The 20,595-nt window shown below is 45.5% G+C and overlaps 1 protein-coding gene across 4 annotated transcripts in view; it reads right to left on the reverse strand.

The window, feature by feature from the left end:
* Positions 1-6,715: 6,715 nt before the first annotated feature.
* Positions 6,716-20,595, reverse strand: part of ZNF445 (zinc finger protein 445) — a 30,542-nt gene continuing 16,662 nt past the window's right edge. For 2 of the 4 annotated variants that reach the window (XM_033212271.1, XM_033212272.1), the window contains 6 exons: positions 15,351-15,928; positions 11,584-11,752; positions 11,138-11,232; positions 10,723-10,849; positions 9,791-9,901; positions 6,716-9,051 (listed from right to left, as the gene is read on the reverse strand). In XM_033212271.1, the coding sequence (XP_033068162.1) occupies positions 6,887-9,051; positions 9,791-9,901; positions 10,723-10,849; positions 11,138-11,232; positions 11,584-11,752; positions 15,351-15,779 (3,096 nt within the window). In that variant the 5' untranslated portion in view covers positions 15,780-15,928 and the 3' untranslated portion in view covers positions 6,716-6,886. Of the gene's footprint in view, positions 9,052-9,790; positions 9,902-10,722; positions 10,850-11,137; positions 11,233-11,583; positions 11,753-15,350; positions 15,929-20,595 lie in introns of those variants that run through there. The other 2 variants (XM_033212273.1, XM_033212274.1) reach the window with 2 other exon arrangements.

A 20,595-nucleotide genomic window follows, 5' to 3' on the forward strand; every position in this document is an offset into this window, starting at 1 on the left:
TGTTGAAACTGATGACACTGCAGACACCAAGAGATTACGAAAACGTTTACTATTCACATGAGGCTTTCTAAGGAAAGCAAAGAGGGCACCCACGCCAGTCAGTTGGGCTTCAGTGAAAGGAGGGGCAAGTGGCTCTGGTTTTTATTATGGTTATGAAAGCTCGGTGCATTTGTGACAGTCAGGGTTTGCACAGTTTGAACTTCCCCTCTGGCGCAAAGAGGAAGTGCCTGGGCTTTCTTATCAGCTTGTCCAGATCCGGGCAAATTAAAGGGGAAGAGCTTGAAAGCTGTTAGCAGAGAAACATCAAACATGGGGAGACTCTATTCCAGCTCCCCCAGTCCTGGGGTGGCGCCTGCTTAGCAGTTGCTACCTCCAAGACACCTTGCCATTTTCTTCTTGCCTTTTTAGCTACTTAAATATATACACTTCTTTATAAGTTCTCTGCTAAAATAACTGGTGTGGTTTCCGGCAACTAAAACCTGGCTGATAAAAAATCTCCTTGCTGTTCTTAGCAGGGTTAGCATTAACTTTAAAAGGTGTGGTAGCTGGCATACAAATATTTACTCTCCTTTTCCTCATCTAATAAAGCAGAATGACTGAAAAGCATCTCCATTCTCCGGATCCCATTTCTTCATTAAAATTACGAGTTTATAGCTTCTGGCTTCACTTGTTACTTATTAAGCAAAATTAAGGAGATTTAGGCAAGAAAGAGCTTATAATTTCCTATAAAGTGCATGTTTTGGTGATTGTGTGTCAGTATATAGAGAACGTTCTCATTTTCAAAAAAACTGTGGCCTGGTATTCCATCATAGATGGTACTAGAGTTACTTAAGCATTCCTTTACTAACAGCCATTTGTATCGCTCCTGTTACCAGAAAGCGGTCGTGATCCAGTCCCCAAGAGAGAGTTCTTGGACCTTGCTCAAGAAAAGAATTCGGGCAAGTCCACAAAGTCAAAGTAGTTAATATTAAGAAAGTAAAGAAATAAAGAATGGCTACTCCATAGGCAGAGTAGCCCCAAGGGCTTCTGGTTGCCTATTTTTATGGTTATTTATTGATTATATGCTAAACAAGGGGTATATTATTCATAAGTTTTCTGGGAAAGGTGTGAGCAATTACCACAACTGAGGGTTCCTTTCCTTTTTAGACCACATAGGGTAACTTCCTGATGTTGCCATGGCATTTTTTTTTTTTTTTGAGACAGAATCTTGCTCTGTCACCCAGGCTGGAGTGCAGTGGCACCATATCTCGGCTCACTGCAACCTCTGACTCCCAGGTTCAAGAGATTTTCCTGCTTCAGCCTCCTGAGTAGCTGGCATTACAGGCGTGTGCCACCACGCCCAGCTAATTTTTGTATTTTTCAGTAGTGACAGGGTTTCACCATGTTGGCCAGGCTGGTCTCTATCTCCTGACCTCATGATCTGCCCTCCTCGGCCTCCTAAAGTGCTGGGATTACAGGCGTGAGCCACTGCGCCAGGCCTGCCATGGCATTTGTAAACTGTCATGGTACTGGTGAGAACATCTGTTAGCATGCTAATACATTATAATTACAGTATAATTACAGCAGTGAGGACAACCAGAAGTCACTTTCATTGCCATCTTGGTTTTGACCAGCTTCTTTACCACATGCTGTTTTACTGGCAAGGTCTTTATGACTGTATCTTGTGCTGACCTCCTATCTCATCACATGACTTGGAATGCCTAACCTCCTGGGAATGCAGCCCAGTGCGTCTCAGCCTTATTTTACCCAGTCCCTATTCAAGATGGAGTCACTCTGGTTCAAACGCCTCTGACACTTCCAATTTTTGCAGGTGAGGAAATAGAAGCCTTGAAAGATTACGTGGCTCACTCTAAGTAACATCATGTACCCGGCAGGGATTTCTATAAAATCATAAGATGTCAGAGACCATGCTTAAGAAATATTTTTACTTTGAAACACTTTAAGCAAACAGTGAAAAAGAACCCACCACACTATCCTGTTAATATCTTAACATTTTGATGCCTCTGCATAAATTTTTAGAAAGAAAGAGAAAGAAAACACAACTGAAGCCCCCATGTACCCTCCCCAAATCCATTAGGTCTCCTGCCTTAGGAAGGCAGAATGGTGACTTGCACACATCATTCCAATACATGATTTCATTTCATATTATTTGAATCCACAGAAAATAGATTACTGTGCAAAACAATAACACTTTCTATATGTCCACAATGCTTACATGCTAGACACTATTCTAAGCATTTTACATGCATTACTTCATTGACCACCCCCCACCCACAATCACCCTGTGAGATTGCCACTATGATCCCATTTTATAGAAAAGGCGAAAAACAAGTTGAAGTAACGTGCCCACAGATACACAGTATGCTTAACTTTACACAAACAGTACCTTGTATGTAGCTTCACCAACTTTCTCAGCATAATTTTTCATCTATCTGTGTTGAGACGTAACTCTTTCATATTCACTTTCCAAGGACCAAAAACAACCCATTTATTTATCCACTCTTCTGCTGATGAAATGCAGGCTTTTCCCAATCTTGCTACCTAAACAATACTTCAGTGAAGTCTTAAACTCATTTCTCTGTTCACATGGCACTTCTCTAGGATGCATCCAGGAGTAGAGTTGCTGGGTGGGTAAGTGCACACAACCTTCCAAGATTTTGCAAATTGCCTGGCATAGTATTTCTCACAATTTCCACTCCTAAAGCAGTATGAATTATCGTTGTTCCACACACTTACCCACACTTGGGTTTTCAAAAAGGTGCCAGCTTGATGAGTGTGAGATGGTATTATTTCACATTTCGGACACTCTTGGTCAGCAGGGGTGGGGCAGACCACACTGAACAGGTGACAGAAAGACCTTCAAATACCCACTCCCGCCATCTGGCACTCCTCAACCCCAACTTCAGTTCCTCCAAGGGAGTGGGGGAAAGGTGGGTACGGTTGGAAGGAACCTGAATGTTCTCCAGGCCAGGATGAGATGTAAGATGAGACCCGGTGCTTACGGCAATCAGAAACTGTCAACTGAAGCCCAACAGCTCAGAACCACCCACAGCCGGGTTCCTAACCAGCAGGTGTGTGTTTGTGGGTGGCTTCCAGTCAACATTTCACCCCACAGCCCCTTAAAAAAAACCCCAACCCTGACTTAGCCAAACCAACTTCAGTTCCAGACTCCTTAACAGAGGTAATTTTGTGCATGGCAAACAGATAAATAAGCACCCAACCCTGGCTTCCAGAGTGCTTGGTCTGGCTATGGTGATGGGCATAATCAAAAACACAAACAACACCTGACACAGGCACCAAGAGAGGTGGGGCCAGGGGTTTAGAGGCCCAAGGATCAGACAAGGTCAGGCCTTGAAGAATGAAGAGCTGAACTGGCACAGACAGGGATGTGGCACTCTAGGTGAAGGGAGGCAGCACAAGGTAGAACACTCTGGGGGGATGGGGTGGGGAAGGGACAAGAAAGCCAAATCCAACACTGATTCTGCCAAAATCTTTTGTAGTTAGCACCAGTCAGGCTTCTACCTTTTTTCCTTTCAGCTAATCTGAATTTATTAATATTTATATAATTATAGTACTTATAGAACTAAAATTATTTGAAAACTCAGGTTACTGGACAAACGGGATCAGCATAATCCCAATCTCAGGTGGAGCTTACTTCAGGATAAAGTAATTTCTGTTTTTTTGGCCAGGCACGGTGGCTCACACCTGTAATCCCAGCATTTTGGGAGGCCGAGGCGGGTGGATCACGACGTCAGGAGATTGAGACCATCCTGGAGATCAAGATCATCCTGACTAACACAGTGAAACCCCGTCTCTACTAAAAATACAAAAAATTAGCCGTGTGTGGTGGCGGGCGCTTATAGTCCCAGCTACTGAGGAGGCTAAGGCAGGAGAATGGTGTGAACCCGGGAGGCGGAGCTTGCAGTGAGCCAAGATCCCGCCACTGCACTCCAGCTTGGGCGACAGAGCGAGATTCCGTCTCAAAAAAAAAAAAAAAAAAAAATCTGTTTTTCACTTCATTCTTTGCACATTTTAAAACTTGATTAGAATGTTTAAAAATAAGCACATTTCATTCTATAAAAATGACAGGTCAGACACAGTAGCTCATGCCTGTAATCCCAGCACTTTGAGAGGCAGAGGTGGGTGGATTGCTTGAGCCCAGGAGTTTGAGACCAGCCTGAGCAACAGAGGAAAAAAATAATAATAAAACTTTTGTCTCTACAAAAAAATACAAAAAATTAGCTGGCATGGTGGCACGCACCTGTAGTCCCAGCTACTGGGGAGGCTCAGGTGGAACCTGAGCCTGGGAGGTCAAGGCTGCAGTGAGCTGTGATCCTGCCACTGCACTCCATCCTGGACAACACTGTTTCAAAAAAAAAAAAAAACTAAAAATATCCCCATACTGGGGCGGGAACTTTACAAGATGTCCTGCGGGAAAGGGAGCAGAGATGGGTGGGGGGGGGGGAAGGGGTGCTAAAAATGTGATCGGAAAGGGACATTTCCAAGGTTATAACACCAACTGACATGGGAGCTGCACCTCTGAGAAGGCCCTGGTCCTAGAGGTCAACCAGCTGATGGAGAGCCTTGGTAAACCAAGCCCTCTTTCACCAATCTCAGGAGTCAGGTAGCACAGCAAAGCACTCTTAACTTCACACATAAGGAAATCGATGCAGAGGTTCACTGACTTGCTCAAGATCATTGCTGCCAAGAAAAGGCACACCATGCCTGGAACCCAGATCTGATGACTCCAAGACCCTTCCTATGACTCTGGTCCCTGCCCAGCCACTTCTAGTGCCATTTTTGGGACAGTGAAGGGACATCTTCACTGCCATGAACAGCTGCTGCCGTAGGAAGGCAAGAGATGGTGGAACCAAGATGACCAAACCTTCCTGAGGACAAAGCTGAACAGGCATCAGAACACCAACAGGAGACTTCTGTCCCGCCCCCACCATCCTGTGACACCACCACACAATATCAGAGCCTTCATTTTCACCTGCTCATGGCAATCCACAGCAGATAAGATTATTCCATACTGTACTGAAAAAGACATCTTCCAGGTTGGTTTCTTCTCATTTCAAGAAATGACCAGCTCCGTGAATGGGCCCCTACAGTCGGGGACACTGCTCTACTATTAAGACATTTTATCCTTTCATTTACAATCTGACCTCTTCAATAATCAGAAGCAATGATTGCTCACAGGCTTTAGCAATAGCACTCCTTTGCCTTTAAGTAATTGATTCTTGCTTTTTGCTTCAACACAAGTGGGTAGGCCAGTGAAGGAGCTCCTTCCAGAACAGGCCGCCTTTTCTCCTGAGAGCGGCAGGCACATGCACTTGTTCCTTCGGGTTGAATCTGATTGCTAGCACCAGATCTCATACATGGAAAGGTGTATGTGAAGGTGAGAGGGGTATGTGAAGGTGAGAGGGGCCTGCAGTATGCAGGGGCTAGAGACGTGAACACAACAATGGTAAGCATTTACATCTGCTGAGGCCGAGGATCCTATAGAAAATTCATAAACGGAGTGGGGAGGAGTCTGATCTACGGGAACTGGCAGCAAGGGTAACCACATGAGAAGCCTTTCACCCATTCCATTTTACTGAGTCCTTGCATCTGTGGTTAACCCTTATAAAATGTAATTCAGATTCAAACCACATCACTCCTCAACTCAAAACTGTCCAAAAGCTCCCTGCCTCCGAGGCAGCTCAAGCCCCCATAATGACCCATGATGCTCACATGGCCTGGCCTATGGCCTCCCTGGCCCCTCTCCTCCCCTTCCAGCTGGCTCCCTGCACTCCACCCCAGGGGCTTCCTTGCTATCCTGAGGACACCAGACAAGACCCAATCTCCTCTGCCCGCAACTCTCCCTAGAGAGTTACCTGCTACCTCCCTGGCCTCCTTCGGGTCTTTGCTCAAATTTCACTTTCTCAGTTGAGGCCCTCCCTGACCAGACTATCTAAAATCACAATTGATCTCCCAATCCAGCACTCCCTCTCACTCTTCTCTGATCCACTTTGTCCACTACACACATCACCATCCAGAATACTGCATATCCCATTTGTTTGTCATCTGTAAAGATCCAAGATGGCAGGGTTTTCATCTGTTCTGGTCCCTGCTAGGTCTCTGGCAAACAAACCAGTGCCTGGTATATGGGAGTGCTCAGCACATTTCTGTTAAACAGATGGATGCTGCCGCCTATGTAGGCCTGTGGGATGGGGATGGCAACAGGGTACTGGTAGAGCTCCACAAGCCAAGCGCTTGAGTCCAGCATCCTGCTCTCCTCCACCTGCCGCTGAGACCTCTCTAACACCCTAGCAGATATCCAAAAGCCAGCCAAGAAGACTGAAGCCCCAGCCAGAACTCCCCAGGGGGCATTTGGGAAGACAAAGCATTCTTGATGCTGCTGCTTTTAAAGTCAACAGAATAGGCATGGCCACAGGCCAAACTTGAAGATAAATCTAGGATCCCACTGGCCCCTTTCCAGCAGCCATAGCCCATGATGCCACAGATATTTTGTCCAACTGTAAAGGGCAGTCATTCCTCTCCTCAAGAGTTGTGGAAGGAGACCTGACTGGGCGAGCTGCAGGCTATGGTGCAAAGGCCACTCCTAGAAGCCCAAGTCTCCAGAAGGGCTCCAAAGAACATGCTGCTGAGGTTCCCAGCGTCACATCATGACCCATGATGCTCACATGGCCTGGCCTATGGCCTCCCTGGCCCCAGCAGGCAGACTGGGGACTCCCCGAGCTTTTACATCCTTGGGATTCTGTCACTAGCTTCCAAAATAGAAAGGGCTGGGCCCTTAGTGAAGGTTTCTCCACACTGCCTATGATTAAGGGTTCTCCAGCAGGGGACTGAGAACCCACCCCCACTGTCACTGTCAGGTCCCAGGCTAATCTCTAATATGGTTTTTCATATGCCGAGCCAGGTTCGAAGACCACCTGAAGGTCTTCCCACACTTGGTGCATTTGAACGGCCTCTCTCGAGTATGAAATCTCTTGTGGCTAATGAGTTGTGAACTCTTGTTGAAAGTTTTCCCACATATGCTGCATTTGTGGCACTTTTTCCCAACGGTTATGTCCTGGAGTCCAGTGAGCCTGGAGCTCTGGTTGCAAGCTTCTTTGCAGTCTTCAAGGGGCATCTCCTCACTTGGTTTTAGCTTCTGTAATCTCAACTTTGTGTCCTGAGAGGAAGACCGCGCAGGTGGGCTACGTTCAGCCTGTGCTGCTCTGGTGTGTTTCCTCTGGTGACTGGAAAGGGTATGTCTCCCAATGAACTCTTTCCCACACCACTGACATTTGAAAGGTCTCTCTGTAGAGTGGATCCTCTGATGGTTAACAAGGCGATAGTTTCTATCGTAAGATTTCCCACACAGATTACATTTATAGCGCTTCTCTCCACTGTGTATTCCCTTATGATCTAAAAGGGTTCTTTTACGTGTAAAGGTTTTCCCACATTCTTGACACCAAAAACGTTTCTCACCAGTGAGGATTTTCGGCTCCACATTTGGAGTCTTTTCACTTTCACGGCAATCATACTGTTTTTGAAGAGAGTGAATCCTCTGATGTCGGTAGAGATTAGAACTCCATCTGAAGGCTTTCCCACACTCCCTACACTTATACGGCTTCTCTCCAGTGTGAACTCTCTGATGGATGAGGAGGAAGGAGTGATTGCGGAAGGCCTTGCCACACTGGCTGCATTTGTAGGGCTCCTCCCTGGAGTGACTGCTCTGAGGAACCTGGAACCCTCTGTCCTGACTAAAAGATGCCCCGCCCTCAGGTTTTCTTTTCATGGCATGCTTCTTCTTATGAACAATAAAGGCTGACCTATAGGCAAAGTCCTTCCCACAATCGCTACAATGGTATGGTTTCTCACCTGTGTGAATTCTCTGGTGGTCAACGAGAGTTTTCTTTCTAGTAAAAGTTTTCCCACACTGCTGACACAAAAATGTTTTCTCCACAGCGGGGGCACCCTGGGGCTGACTGCAGTCAGGAGACTGCCTGAAGCCCTCATGACATTCATCTTGTTTGTAGAATTTTTCCTCCTCATGCAACCTCATATGACGAGTAAAGTTTGATCTCCACCTAAAGGTTTTCCTGCATTTGGTACATTTATAGGGCTTCTCCTGGGTGTGAATCCTTTGATGTTCAAGAACATATGACTTACAGTGGAAGGATTTCCTGCACTGGCTGCAGTCAAAGAGTTTCTCCCCACTTTGGTCTCCCAAATGATGATCAAACCCTGAGCCGTAGGTGAGAGCTGCCCTGTACTGATTCAATTCAAGAAATTTCTTCTTAGCATGGGTTTCTCGGTGCAGACGGTAGGCTGACAGACGTCGGAAAGCTTTCTCACATAAATCGCATTTATAGGGCTTCACTCCAGTGTGAATTTTCTCATGCCGTGCGCAGTTGGAACTCCACCGGAAGGCTTTCCCACACACCCTACATTTAAATGCTTTCTCTTGAGTGTGAAGTCTCTGATGATATGCAAGATGGGAGCTATGACTGAAAGTCCTTCCACAGTCACTGCACTTAAATGACACTCCCACCGTGTGAAGACTCTGCCCGTGCTGGTGATGAGAGCTAAGGCTGAAGTCTTTTCCACATACGTCCTTTTTATTCCCTTTCAGTCCAGTATGAATTCTCTGATGTAGGCTGAAGCTGCCAATCATGTGTCTGAGCCCCTTCCCATATTTCTTGTAGTCACAGTGGTGTGAACTCATTCTGAAGTGTTTGCCACAGCCATGTTTAAGGGATTCCTTTCTTCCAGAAACTCTCAAATATGTAACATGTTTTAAGTCAAGACTATTACTTCCTGATACTTCAGAGTCTTTTCCTGTCCTGTGACTGAAATTGGTCTCTTCTTTTTTAACTGTTACTTGTATGGGGTTTTCACATTGATCCTTTTGCCTGCTCTTCTGTTGAAAAGATTCTCTGAGCCCAATTCCCTCAGAAACACTTGTCGCAGGACATCCTGATGACACAGCTAAGGTTTCTGCTTCTTCCAAAGGTTCCTGATCTAAGATGAATTTGTTTGTTTCAATCTGGAGGTCATCTCCTGACAAAAAATAAAACACAAGAGAATGTACTCTTTTTCCATACTTGGAACTGCAGAAAGCACCAAAGGGCAATAAAATGTCTGGGTGGTGAGGCTTTTGCCTGACTGCCAATACCTTTATAAAAGGCATAAGGCAAAACATGAAAGATTATCCCAGATTACAGGGAAGGGAGGAGAAAAGCAAGATGGGCAGGGTAGCTAGAGATATGTAGACATCACATCCTGCAGGGAAATAAAAAGGATTAAGAAGAAAGTGTTAAATAGCCAGAGTGGGAGAAGAATCATGGCATTATAGAAAGGTACCCAAAAGCCAAGGGGTGGGGATCCAAGGAGCACTTGGCTGAAAAAGCTGGAGATCAGTCTATTACAGAAATAAGGACCAAGAAAAGAAAGAACAGGAGTGGGATGAGGACACCTAAGAGCAGAAAGGGGTGAGTACAGGAGATTCAGCAAGAGTACAGGCCATGAGTGAGGAAGAGCATCAGTGAGTGAAAGGCAGGAACAGTGAAGGCCTCCAGCAGGCAAGAACTATTATTGAGAGGGCTGCTGGGGAAGGGGGGCAGGAGAATAGACATGGCTGGAAGTGAATGACCTCTCAGAGGCCAGCCAGGATGAAAGAGACCCAGTGGCCCAAGCACCCTTACCAACACTGTTAAAGATCTTCCTTCTATAACTGACCTTAAGAAAGAGAAAAGTAAAAGCAGGAGGAGCAGGACCTGGCAGGTTCTCTGGAACTCACCTGTAGGGGCAACACCTGCATTCCCCTTAGGCTGAGCTGCCTGCAAGTTCAGGCCCCATGGCTCCCTTGCTTCCAACCAGGAGATCAGAGCAGGTTTGGTGAATGGTCCCACTGCAGAAGAGAAAGGAATGGGATGAGAAGAGAGATGGATGACACAGAACTACTCTTCAGGACCTCTGGGCCTGAAGTCCTGGTGGGAAGGTGGGAAAGGCCAGGAAGGTAGGCAGCAGAAGCAGCGAAGGAGGCCCAGTCATTTCAAATAGCCCTGAGCAGAGATAAGAGAGACTGACAGAAGTTGCCCCCAAAAGGATTACTAGAATTTTCCAGAGGTGAGACTCACATGTCTACTTAATTGGTTACATCAGCCAACATTTTTTGAATGCCTAAATGGACTAGGAACTTAAAACATATTACCTTTAATCCGTTGTTTTTATTTGTTTTGAAACAGGGTCTTACTCTGTTACCCGGGCTGGAGTGCAGTGGCACGATCTTGGCTCACTGCAGCCTCGTCCTCCTGTGCTCAAGCAATTCTCCAGCCTCGGCTTCCCAAGTAGCTGGCATTACAGGCGTACGTACCACATGCTTGTATTTTTGTATTTTTTGTAGAGACGGAGTTTCACTATGTTGCCCAGACTGGTCTCAAACTCCTGAGCTCAAGCAATCTTCCCACCTGGGCCTCCCAAAGTGCTGGGATTACAGGTGTGAGCTACCACACCCAGCCACCCTTAATCTTTACAATAATCCAGAATGGCAGGCATTATTCTCCCCATTTTTCAAAAGAGGCTACCAAGGTGCTAGATTAAGTGATCTGGTTAGCAGTTACAGAGCCAGGATCTAAAACTAGGTCAGGTCTCTTTCTATGCAGCAGCACAAAACAACCCAAGAAGGCAGAAATAAAGATAGATAGAAGCATGAGGATATCGATTACTTACCCAGGAAAGCCATGTTCCTATAATTCTCCAGCATCACATCCCTGTACAGGTTTCTCTGAGCAGAGTCCAGCCACCCCCACTCGTCCTGGGAGAAGGTCACCTCCACATCCTTGAAAGTCATAATGTCCTGAAAAAACACTGTGCCCTAGAGCTGGTCCACAGCTCCCAGCTTTGAAGGGGAGAGAAGGGGAATCAACTGGCTCTTTGTGAATGCAGGATGGACCTGGCTAAGGTGAAAGGGAAGACCATCACCCAGCAGAAGACCTCTGGGCTTGAGGGGGATAATCTGGTCTCTGGAACACGGGTCTTTGGATGTGAGGTTACTAGACAGAGAAACCCAGGATGGGGGAGCTGCACTAACCCATTAGGCAGTGACATGGGGACATCATGACGGACCAAATGTCCTGTGGCTCACCTGAAGCTGGGCTGTCAGGGACTTGGGTGGTATTACCTGGTCTCCTGGGCACCCCTCTCTCTGGAAAAGGGCAGGCATCTGGGCAGCAGGAGTATCTGAAGGAGAAAAAGCCAGGAGAGAGCAACTCAGCTCTGGACCGCCCACTGAGAAGCCCACTCTTCCCCCCAGTAGAGGACTCCTGGACCCATGAGCAGGTACAGAATGCTGTTAAATACCTATCTCACATGTCCTCAGTCTACTGGGGCCAGGAAAGGGGTAGTGGGACAGGGGGTGTAATGGGAGAGGAGCAAGCCACATATGGGTTATAGAATGGATGCAGAAGACAGAGAGCTAAGGGCCAGGACAGAAAGAGTTTCACATGAGAGGACAGATGTGAAAAGACAACACTACAGGAAATGCAAGAAGTGTGGCATAAGGCTGGGGTCTTAAGGCCAGGCAGCAAGTACCGGATTGCCCAGCCAGGAAGTCACGTGCTTCTATTTCATAGGGAGGCTCCAGGTGGTCCCCCAGAGCAGAGCTGCTCCTGAGAGGTGAAGCAAGGGACCATATCTGTGCAGATCGCAGGGCTCCTGTACCCATCCAATGCACATCTGGGCTCTGGGCAGGGCCCGGGTCCTGGCAAGAAGAAAATGTTGTGAGAGGATCTTTCTGGGAATCAGAAAGCAAACTCAGAGAAGAGACCACATGACCAATCTCTAAAGGACAAAGGCCAAGGGATAGGTAAGCCAGGTCCTTTACTACTTCCAGGCAAGAAGAACACCCAGGGAGGTACCTCCAACCACCTCAGCCTCCTTGGGCTTTAATGAGAGGGCCCTGGGAGAGTCCAAGTAGAGAGAGACTCCAGCTCAACACAAGGAAGCACATGTTAAGTCAGTACAGCACTCTTGTTGGGCCTCATATGACACAGTGTCACCTTCCCATTATCCCTCAGCTCCCACCCCAGGCCTATAACTTAGAAATGAGAAGGAACTAGTTCTTCAGAATTAAACTCACAATGGTTCACAGTGAAGATACAGTCAAGTAATATCTACTGTCAAGTGCTCTCTAGGCACTGATGTACAAAGTGAACTCAAAGAGGCAGGCTACCTCCCAAGCTGTAAATTTGCTTTGAATAATAAAGAGGCAATGCTAATCATGAGAGTCAGCCATGGAACCACAGAAGAAAAAGTCTCCAGTGTAAAAAATAGCAGTGTCCATCTAAGTAGAGACCAACAAAGAGGAAGCGTTTGCCCTGAGACTTCAAATAACTCTGGTCTCTGAGGCAAGGCTGTCCCTCATATAAAGGTGAGTACAGGAAACTACAATTTGAGATTTTCTGGTCCTGTGACCCAGACACTCTCTATAACGATATGGACAAACCTTAGCCTGAGGCCATTAATCATCTGATACAGAGATACACACTAAAGATGATGAATTGATCACAATAATTTATCTCCCATTTTTTATTCTTCTAATAAAGGGAGAATTAAAAAAAATATATATGGAAGCACAGCAAAACGAGTTGAAGGACAAACTTTCTCGGGCCCTGGTTTTTCACACTGTGATAATTTTGCTGAACCACAGAACGATTCTGTGACTTTACATGTATCTTAAAGCATTTCTCTTCATTTTGCAAATTTGGGAGGCTTTCTCCCAGCCCCCACTGTCTTCTAAGTACCTTTCAACCAGCTTTCTGCTCATGTGGCAATGTTTTCATGGGTTTTTTAAATTACATCTAGCTGTAAATGAGCTGAATATAAACAAGTCACGATTTTGTAACTACTGTGTACCTGATTTCCTTTTATAAATTATTAATCAGGTCCTTTTGAACATTTCATTGTTTTGGTAAAAATAACAAATGCTCTTTTAAATTTTTTAAAATAGTACCCCATGTGGTGCAAAAATATTTTCTAACAGTTTTACCCTGTGTTTATTACCATTTACTGCTGGTAGATCCAATGTCCTGATGTCTTACTTGATTTAATTTTTATAATAAAGTTTCAGGGACAAGTACGTCAAATTTGTTTCAGAAATCTTTTTTTCTTTTTTTTTCAGATGTAGTCTTTCATCAGGCTGGAGTGCAGTGACATGATCTCGGCTCACTGCAACCTCCGCCTCCCAGGTTCAAGCAATTCTCCTGCCTCAGCCTCCCAAGTAGCTGGGACTACAGGCGCACACCACTACACCCAGCTAATTTTTGTTATTTTTAGTAGAGATGGGTTTTCACCATGTTGGTCAGGATGGTCTTGATCTCTTGACCTCGTGATCTGCCCACCTCAGCCTCCCAAAGTGCTGGGATTACAGGCGTGAGCCATCATGCCCAGCCACAGCTTTCATTTATAAATGAATTATGTGTGCAGAATCATATATATATATGTATATGTATGAATGTGTGTGTGTGTGTGTATATATATATATACATATTTTTTTTTTTTTGAGACAGAGTGTCTTTCTATTGCCCAGCCTAGACTGCACTGGTGAAATCTCAGCTCACTGCAGCCTCCACCTTCCAGGTTCAAGCAATTCTCCTGCCTCAGCCTCCTGAGTAACTGGGACTATAGGTGCATACCACCACACCTGGCTAATTTCTGCACTTTTAGTAGAAATGGAGTTTCACCATGTTGGCCAGGCTGGTCTCGAACTCCTGACCTCAAGTGATCCGCCTGCCTTGGCCTCCCAAAGTGCTAGCACTACAGGCATTAGTCACTGCACCTGGCCTGTATTTTTATATAAATAAAATTTTAAAGAAGCCTTAAAAACTGATAAATGCTTTTTTCAAAAACTGAAACAATACAGGAAGCATCAGCTCCCCTGTGTGCAGCAGAAGGACAGGAAGAAAGCACTTGAACTGACCGGCTGCCACTCAACTGCCAGGCCTGGGACTCCCAACTCTGCCAGGGCCAGGTATATGATAAGCACTTGAATACTTACTGAACAAATTCTCATGATTAGACCATTTCTGCATTTTCTTCTTAACGAAGAGAGGCTCTGAAAGGTACAACTATGTGGCCACAGATGTTGAGGTTGTGGAATGAAGTCTAAAATCGAGGTCTTCCTGTTTCTCAGCCCAGCACTGCCCCTCAGCACTCACGTCCATCTTCTCTACCTCCCATCTTACACACATAGAAAAGATCCTCAAAAGCTTACTGAGAAGGGCTGGGCACAGTGGTTTATGCCTATAATCCCAGCATTTTGTGAGGCCAAGGCAGATGGATCACCGGAGGTCAGGAGTTCAAGACCAGCCTGGCCAAAGGTAAAACCCCATCTCTACTAAAAATACAAACAAAATTAGCTGGGCATGGTGTGGTACACCTCACAAAAAAAAAAAAAAAAGGCTTACTGAGAAGGAAGCTACATGGTGCCTGCAGAGCGCTCTTCTGAGTTTTAACATGTACTCTTCCCACTGAGAAGCCAAGAGCCCTAACCCTAAGTGCTGTTCCAACACCCGCCACTTTACAGGGCTACAGTTAGTCTCAAGTCAAATTAGATAATATGTGGAGATGGACTTTGTATACTGTAAGCCACTGTGTCCAAAGACTAGTTACTGGGCTTTTTTTTTTTTTGAGACAGGGTCTTGCTGTGTCATCCAGGCTGGGGTGCAGTGGTGCAATGACGACTCACTGCAGCCTTGACCTATCTGGGTTCAAATGATCCTCCTACCTCAGTCCCCCAAGTAGCTGGGACTACAGTCACATGCCACCATTTCAGCTAATTTTTGTAGAAACAGGGTTTTGCCATGTTGCCCAGGCTGGTCACGAATTCCTGCACTCAAGCAATCCGCCTACCTTGGACTCTAAAGTGCTTAGATTACAGGTGTGAGCCACCATGCCTGGCCTAATTTTTAAATTATGTATAGCGACAGCGTGTGGGGGGGCGGTCTCCCTATGTTGTCTAGGCTGGCTTGAACTCCTGGCCTCAAGGAATTCTCCCACCTCAGCCTCCTAAAGTGCTGGTATGACATGTGTCAGCCACTGCACCCAGAAGTTAGTATTATTTATGGAGACTTGCTGACCCTATCTAGAGCTGATACTCCTCTGGGAAGGTAGGAAAGGATACCTGCTAAAGGGTCCATAGCTCAGGGTCCTGTTCTCAGCTGTTCAGGTACCATGGGAAGAAGGGAAGGCTTCCCCGCACTCCTCTATACTGACAGTTCAGAGGGCCACACCCATCCCCAGACAAGCTGGCTCACCAGCAGGAAGAGTTCCCTGGGCACCACATACTTGCTCACACTCACCCTCCATGATGTCCCATCAAGGTCCCTCTGTAGCTCCTCTAGCAAGGCCACGGCCTCCTCGCCACTCTCAGGATTATGGAGCTGCACCCAAACCCGGAGCTCCCCAGGCAGGATGCTCAGGAACTGTTCCAGCACCAGCAGCTCTAGGATCTGTGCCTTGGAGAGAACGTCAGGCCTCAGCCACCAGCGACAGAGTTCCCGGAGCCGGCTCAGAGTTTCTAGGGGCCCCGAAGACTCATGGTAGCGAAGCTGTCTGAAGAGCTGGCGAAACAGCTCCTGGCCAGGGCGGTTGAGCGTCTGTGGCCTGGCAGCCTGCACTGGAGTATAGCTTTCATCCTCTTCTTCCTTCTTTATTGTCTGAAGCCGCCCTCGCTCCCTCGAAGACTGGGCCTGGGCTGGATAGACAGCATGCCACCTGCCTGGAGGCATCACTCCTGTTCAGGGACTAACCAGAAGAGCGCGAGCTAAGTCCACCTTAGACGTGGGTCCTCAGAAGTATCTTCTCAGCACTTCAGTCAACAATGCCATTTGCTGGGACATCAGAAGTCATCGGCAAGTGACTGAAACAACCAGCATTTCTGTGCACGAGGGGATGAGAGAATAAAGTCCATTATACATGGTGCAGTTGGATTCTGCTGGTTGGGATCATCTTTGTATGTATAAGAAGAGTGTTTCCACAGATATATATGCCAGTATCAAGTAGACCAGAGCTAGGTTGTTCCCCACTGGAGTAAGCTAAGAAAATATCCCACAATAAAACATATGCTGAACTTACACATTAAAACTTTGTAAAAAACACAAACAGATGATGAAAAAAGTCAGAGAAGATCTAAACAAATCAACAGACATACCATATGCATGTACGGGAAGATGTGACACAGTAAAGATGTAAATTCTCTCCAAATTGATCTATAGGTCTAATGCAATTCCTACCAAAATCTCAACAAGATTTTTTGTAGATATAGACAAACTTATGTGGAAAGGCAATGGAATTAGAATAGCTAAAATTACGATAGGTCAGGTGTGGTGGCTAACACCTATAATGCTAGCACTTTGGGAGACAGAGGTGAGCGGACAGCCTGAGCTCAGGAGTTCGAGACCAGCCTGGGCAACATGGCAAAACCCCGTCTCTACTAAACATACAAAAAATTAGCCAGGCATAGTGGTGCATGCCTGGAATCCCAGCTACTAGGGAGGCTGAGGCAGAAGAATCACTTGAACCTGGGAGGCAGAGGTTGCAGTGAGCCAAGATCGTGCCACTGCACTCCAGCCTGGGCAACAGAGCAAGAGTCTGTCTCAAAACAAGCAAGAAAACAAACAAAACCAAAAAACAATTATGACAAAGAAGAATAAATTGGGAGGGATCAGTCTGAAAACAGTCTACCTGATTTCAAGACTTAGAGCTACATTAATCAATTCTATGTAGTATTGGTAGAGGAAGAGACACTTAGGTCAATGGAATAAAACAGAAAAACCAGAAACAGAACCACAAAAGAATGCCCAACTGATTTTTTAAATATCAAGTGTGATTTTGCTATTATATTTTAAAATATCTCAAATGAGCAATTCAAAAACCAACAAAAAAAATCCTGAGATTCCCCTAGTTGATTTTATGACCCAACAATGAGTTACAAATTATAATTTGAAAACTACTAATCCAGCTTCCCATTCAACTCTTGTATTTATTTTTATAATTCATCATAAAATGTGGTGTCCAAGGGTTCAAGCCACTTTCAGGAGGTAGCACTTTGTGAGGCCAAAATGGGTGGACTGCTTGAGGTCAGGAATTTGAGACCAGCCTGGCCAACATGGCGAAACTCCAGGTCTACAAAAAATACAAAAAATTAGCTGGCCATGGTGGCATGTGCCTGTAATCCCAGCCATTCGGGAGGCTGAGGCACGAGAATTGCTTGAGCCTGGGAGGCAGAGGTTTGCAGTGAGCCAAGATCGTGGCACTCCACTCTGCACTCCAACCTGGGCAACAGAGCGACACTCCATCTCAAAAAAGAGACTATCTGGAGTATATTTTGTGCTCTGAAGGAATGTTTGTTTCTTCATACCTGGGGAAGGAGCTTGCGCTACGAATCACATCACTATGTAGAGAAGTCCACACCTGCGATACACAAAACTGATTCTTTTTTTTTCTTTTTTTTAAAGACAGGGTCTCTTTCTGCTGCCCAGGCTGGAGTGCAGTGGTGTAAGCATGGCTCACTGCAGCCTCAAACTCCTGGGCTCAAGCAATCCTCTTGCTTCAGCCTCCATAGTAGCTGAGACTACAGGCATGTGACACCACAGCTAATTTAAAAATTATTTTTAGAGATGGGGCCTATGTTACCTCAAACTCCTGGCCTCAAGTGATCGATCCTCCCACTCAGCCTCCTAAGTAGCTGGGATTACAGGCATGAGCCTCTAAGCTTGACCTTCAATCAATTTTTGATAAAGATGTAAAAGCAGTTCAAAAGAGGAAGGGTAGTCTTCTCACCAAATGCTGGAGCAATTGGACATCCACAAGCAAAATAAGGAAAACTGACCAAAACCTTGCCTCTTATACACTTGAATTCAAATGGATCAGACTTGGCCGGGTGTGGTGGCTTACACCTGTAATCCTAGCACCTTGGGAGGCCTAGGCGGGTGGATCACGAAGTCAGAAGTTTGGGACCAGCCTGACCAACATGGTGAAACGCCGTCTCTACTAAAAATATAAAAAATACCAAAAAAATTAGCTGGGCGTGATGGCATGCACCTGTAATTCCAGGTACTCAGGAGGCTGAGGCAGGAGAATCGCTTGAACCTGGGTGTTGGAGGTTGCAGTGAGCCAAGATCATACCACTGCACTCCAGCCTGGGCGACAGAGTGAGACTTCTAAAAAAAAAAAAAGGATCAGATTTCAAGTTAAGCCATAAAACTACACAACTTTTAGAAAACAACCAAGGAGGCTAGGCGCAGTGGCTCATGCCTGTAATCCCACCATTTTGGGAGGCCAAGGCAGACGGATCACGAGGTCAAGAGATCGAGACCATCCTGGCCAACATGATGAAACCCCATCTCCACTAAAAATACAAAAATTAGCTGGGCATGGTGGCACGTGCCTGTAGTCCCAGCTACTCAGGAGGCTGAGGCAAAAGAATCACTTGAATCCAGGAGGCAGAGGTTGTAGTGAGCCAAGATCATGCCATTGCACTCCAGCCTGGCAAAAGAGCGAGACTCCATCTCAAAAAAAAGAACCCAGGAGAAAATCTTTAGGATCTAGGATGAGGCAAATAGTTCTTAGGCTTGATACCTGTGATATTATGATACATATACACATTGGTTTTTATCCATGGTTCATGGCTCCTAACTCCCATAGCCCTTATTTCCTAAGTGATGAAAACAATAAGCATATCTTTTGTTGAATTATTTGGCCTTTGTCCTTGGTTCCTGAAGCAGCTTTGGAACTTCAGAATGATAAAGGTAAGACAGCCTTTTGTTATAATATTGGTGCGTTTTAGGCCTCAGAAGTAGGGCTCAAAAAATAGAACATCTCTCTCTGACCTTCTCTTGCCCTCCTTTCACCTGCTCCTTTTTCTCCCCAAGGCAGGCCACAGAAACTAAAAATACACAGTCATCTTCCCCCTTTTTCGTCTTTCTGCTGGCCGTAAATTCTCTGACCTATCATATCTGATTGTAGGTCATAAGACATCCATTTCGGGAGTCCTGCCTCATACTCAGTAAGTCAAAATGCTGCATAGAGAGGCCAAGAAGAATTTGAACTAACAGCCTGAGTGTTCCCACTTAGTCTATTAATATGAGATCCAACTCTTTTTGTCCAGTCATGTTTTACATGGTTGTCCATGCTTCAATCATGCTTATCCAATTAAGTCTCCATAGAAGGTCCAAGAGGATGGGGTACAGAGAGCTATGGACAACTGCACTTGTAGAGGCTTGCAGGAAGGTGAACAAGAACTCATCCATGTGCCAGGATAGTGGCATAACCCAACTCCACAGCAACAAAAGCTCCTGCGCCCAGAATACTGCCAGACCTCCCCCTATGTATCTCTTCATATAGTTGTTTATTGTATCCTTTAAAATATCCTTTATAATAAATTGATAAATGTGTTTCCCTGAGTTTTGTGAGCTGCTCAAATAAATTGAGCAACACAATCAGAAAATTAATCAACACAACAACAACAAAATAAAACACCCAGAAATAAAGCTAATAACACATGTACAGGATCTTAAAAGAGAAACAAAAGACATAATAGACCTGAATACATCTTAAGTATGGAAAGACAACTCTTTTCACAATGCCAATTCTTCCTAAGGGAATGTGTGGTTAATAAAATCTCAACCAAATTCCACTATCTCTTCTTAGGGCTCGATAAGCATATTCTAAAATTCAAGCAAATGAGTAAAAGGGCAAGAATAGCCACGATAACTTTGTAGAGGTGAAAATATTTGTTCTACCTCACATTAAGGCTTACTACAAATCTACATTAATGAAAACAGTATTACTGAAGGAATATGCAAATAGTAGATAAAAGAAACAGTATATACAGAATCCTGACATGGGCTTAAGCATACATATACATTTGGTCTATGATAGAGGCAGCATTACACACCAAAAAAATGAATTCTAGTTAAAGATTTATACTCAAAAGGCACATTCTTCATTGCCCCCGGAATTTTCCTTCTAAGAATCTCCCCTGAGAGCCAGGCATGGTGGCTCACACCTGTAATCCTAGCACTTTAGGAGGCCAATATGGGAGGATCACTTGAGCCCAGGAATTCAAGACCAGCTTGGGCAACACAGCAAGACTCCGTTTCTATTAAAAAACGAAATAAAACAAGAATCTACCCTGGAAAAATAGATGCACAGTATACAGACATTTACATAAGTGTACACTACAGCACTCTATAACATAATATTGAAAACAACCTATTTGCCCAGTAGGCCTAAAGAAAAGTGAGCCAGGCGTGGTGGCTCACGCCTGCAATCCCAGCACTTTGGGAGGCCAAGGTGGGAGGATCACAAGGTCAGAAGATCAAGACCATCCTGGCTAATGTGGTGAAACCCCGTCTCTACTAAAAACACAAAAAATTAGCCGCGTGTAGTGGCGGGCGCCTGTAGTCCCAGCTACTTGGGAGGCTGAGGCAGGAGAACAGCGTGAACCTGGGATGCGGAGCTTGCAGTCAGCCAAGATTGTGCCACTGCACTCCAGCCTGGTCAACAGAGCAAGACTCTGTCTCAAAAAATAAATATATAAAT

Source organism: Trachypithecus francoisi, unplaced genomic scaffold (genome assembly GCF_009764315.1).
Source record: "Trachypithecus francoisi isolate TF-2019V2 unplaced genomic scaffold, Tfra_2.0 Lachesis_group0, whole genome shotgun sequence".
Taxonomy (NCBI): domain Eukaryota; kingdom Metazoa; phylum Chordata; class Mammalia; order Primates; family Cercopithecidae; genus Trachypithecus; species Trachypithecus francoisi.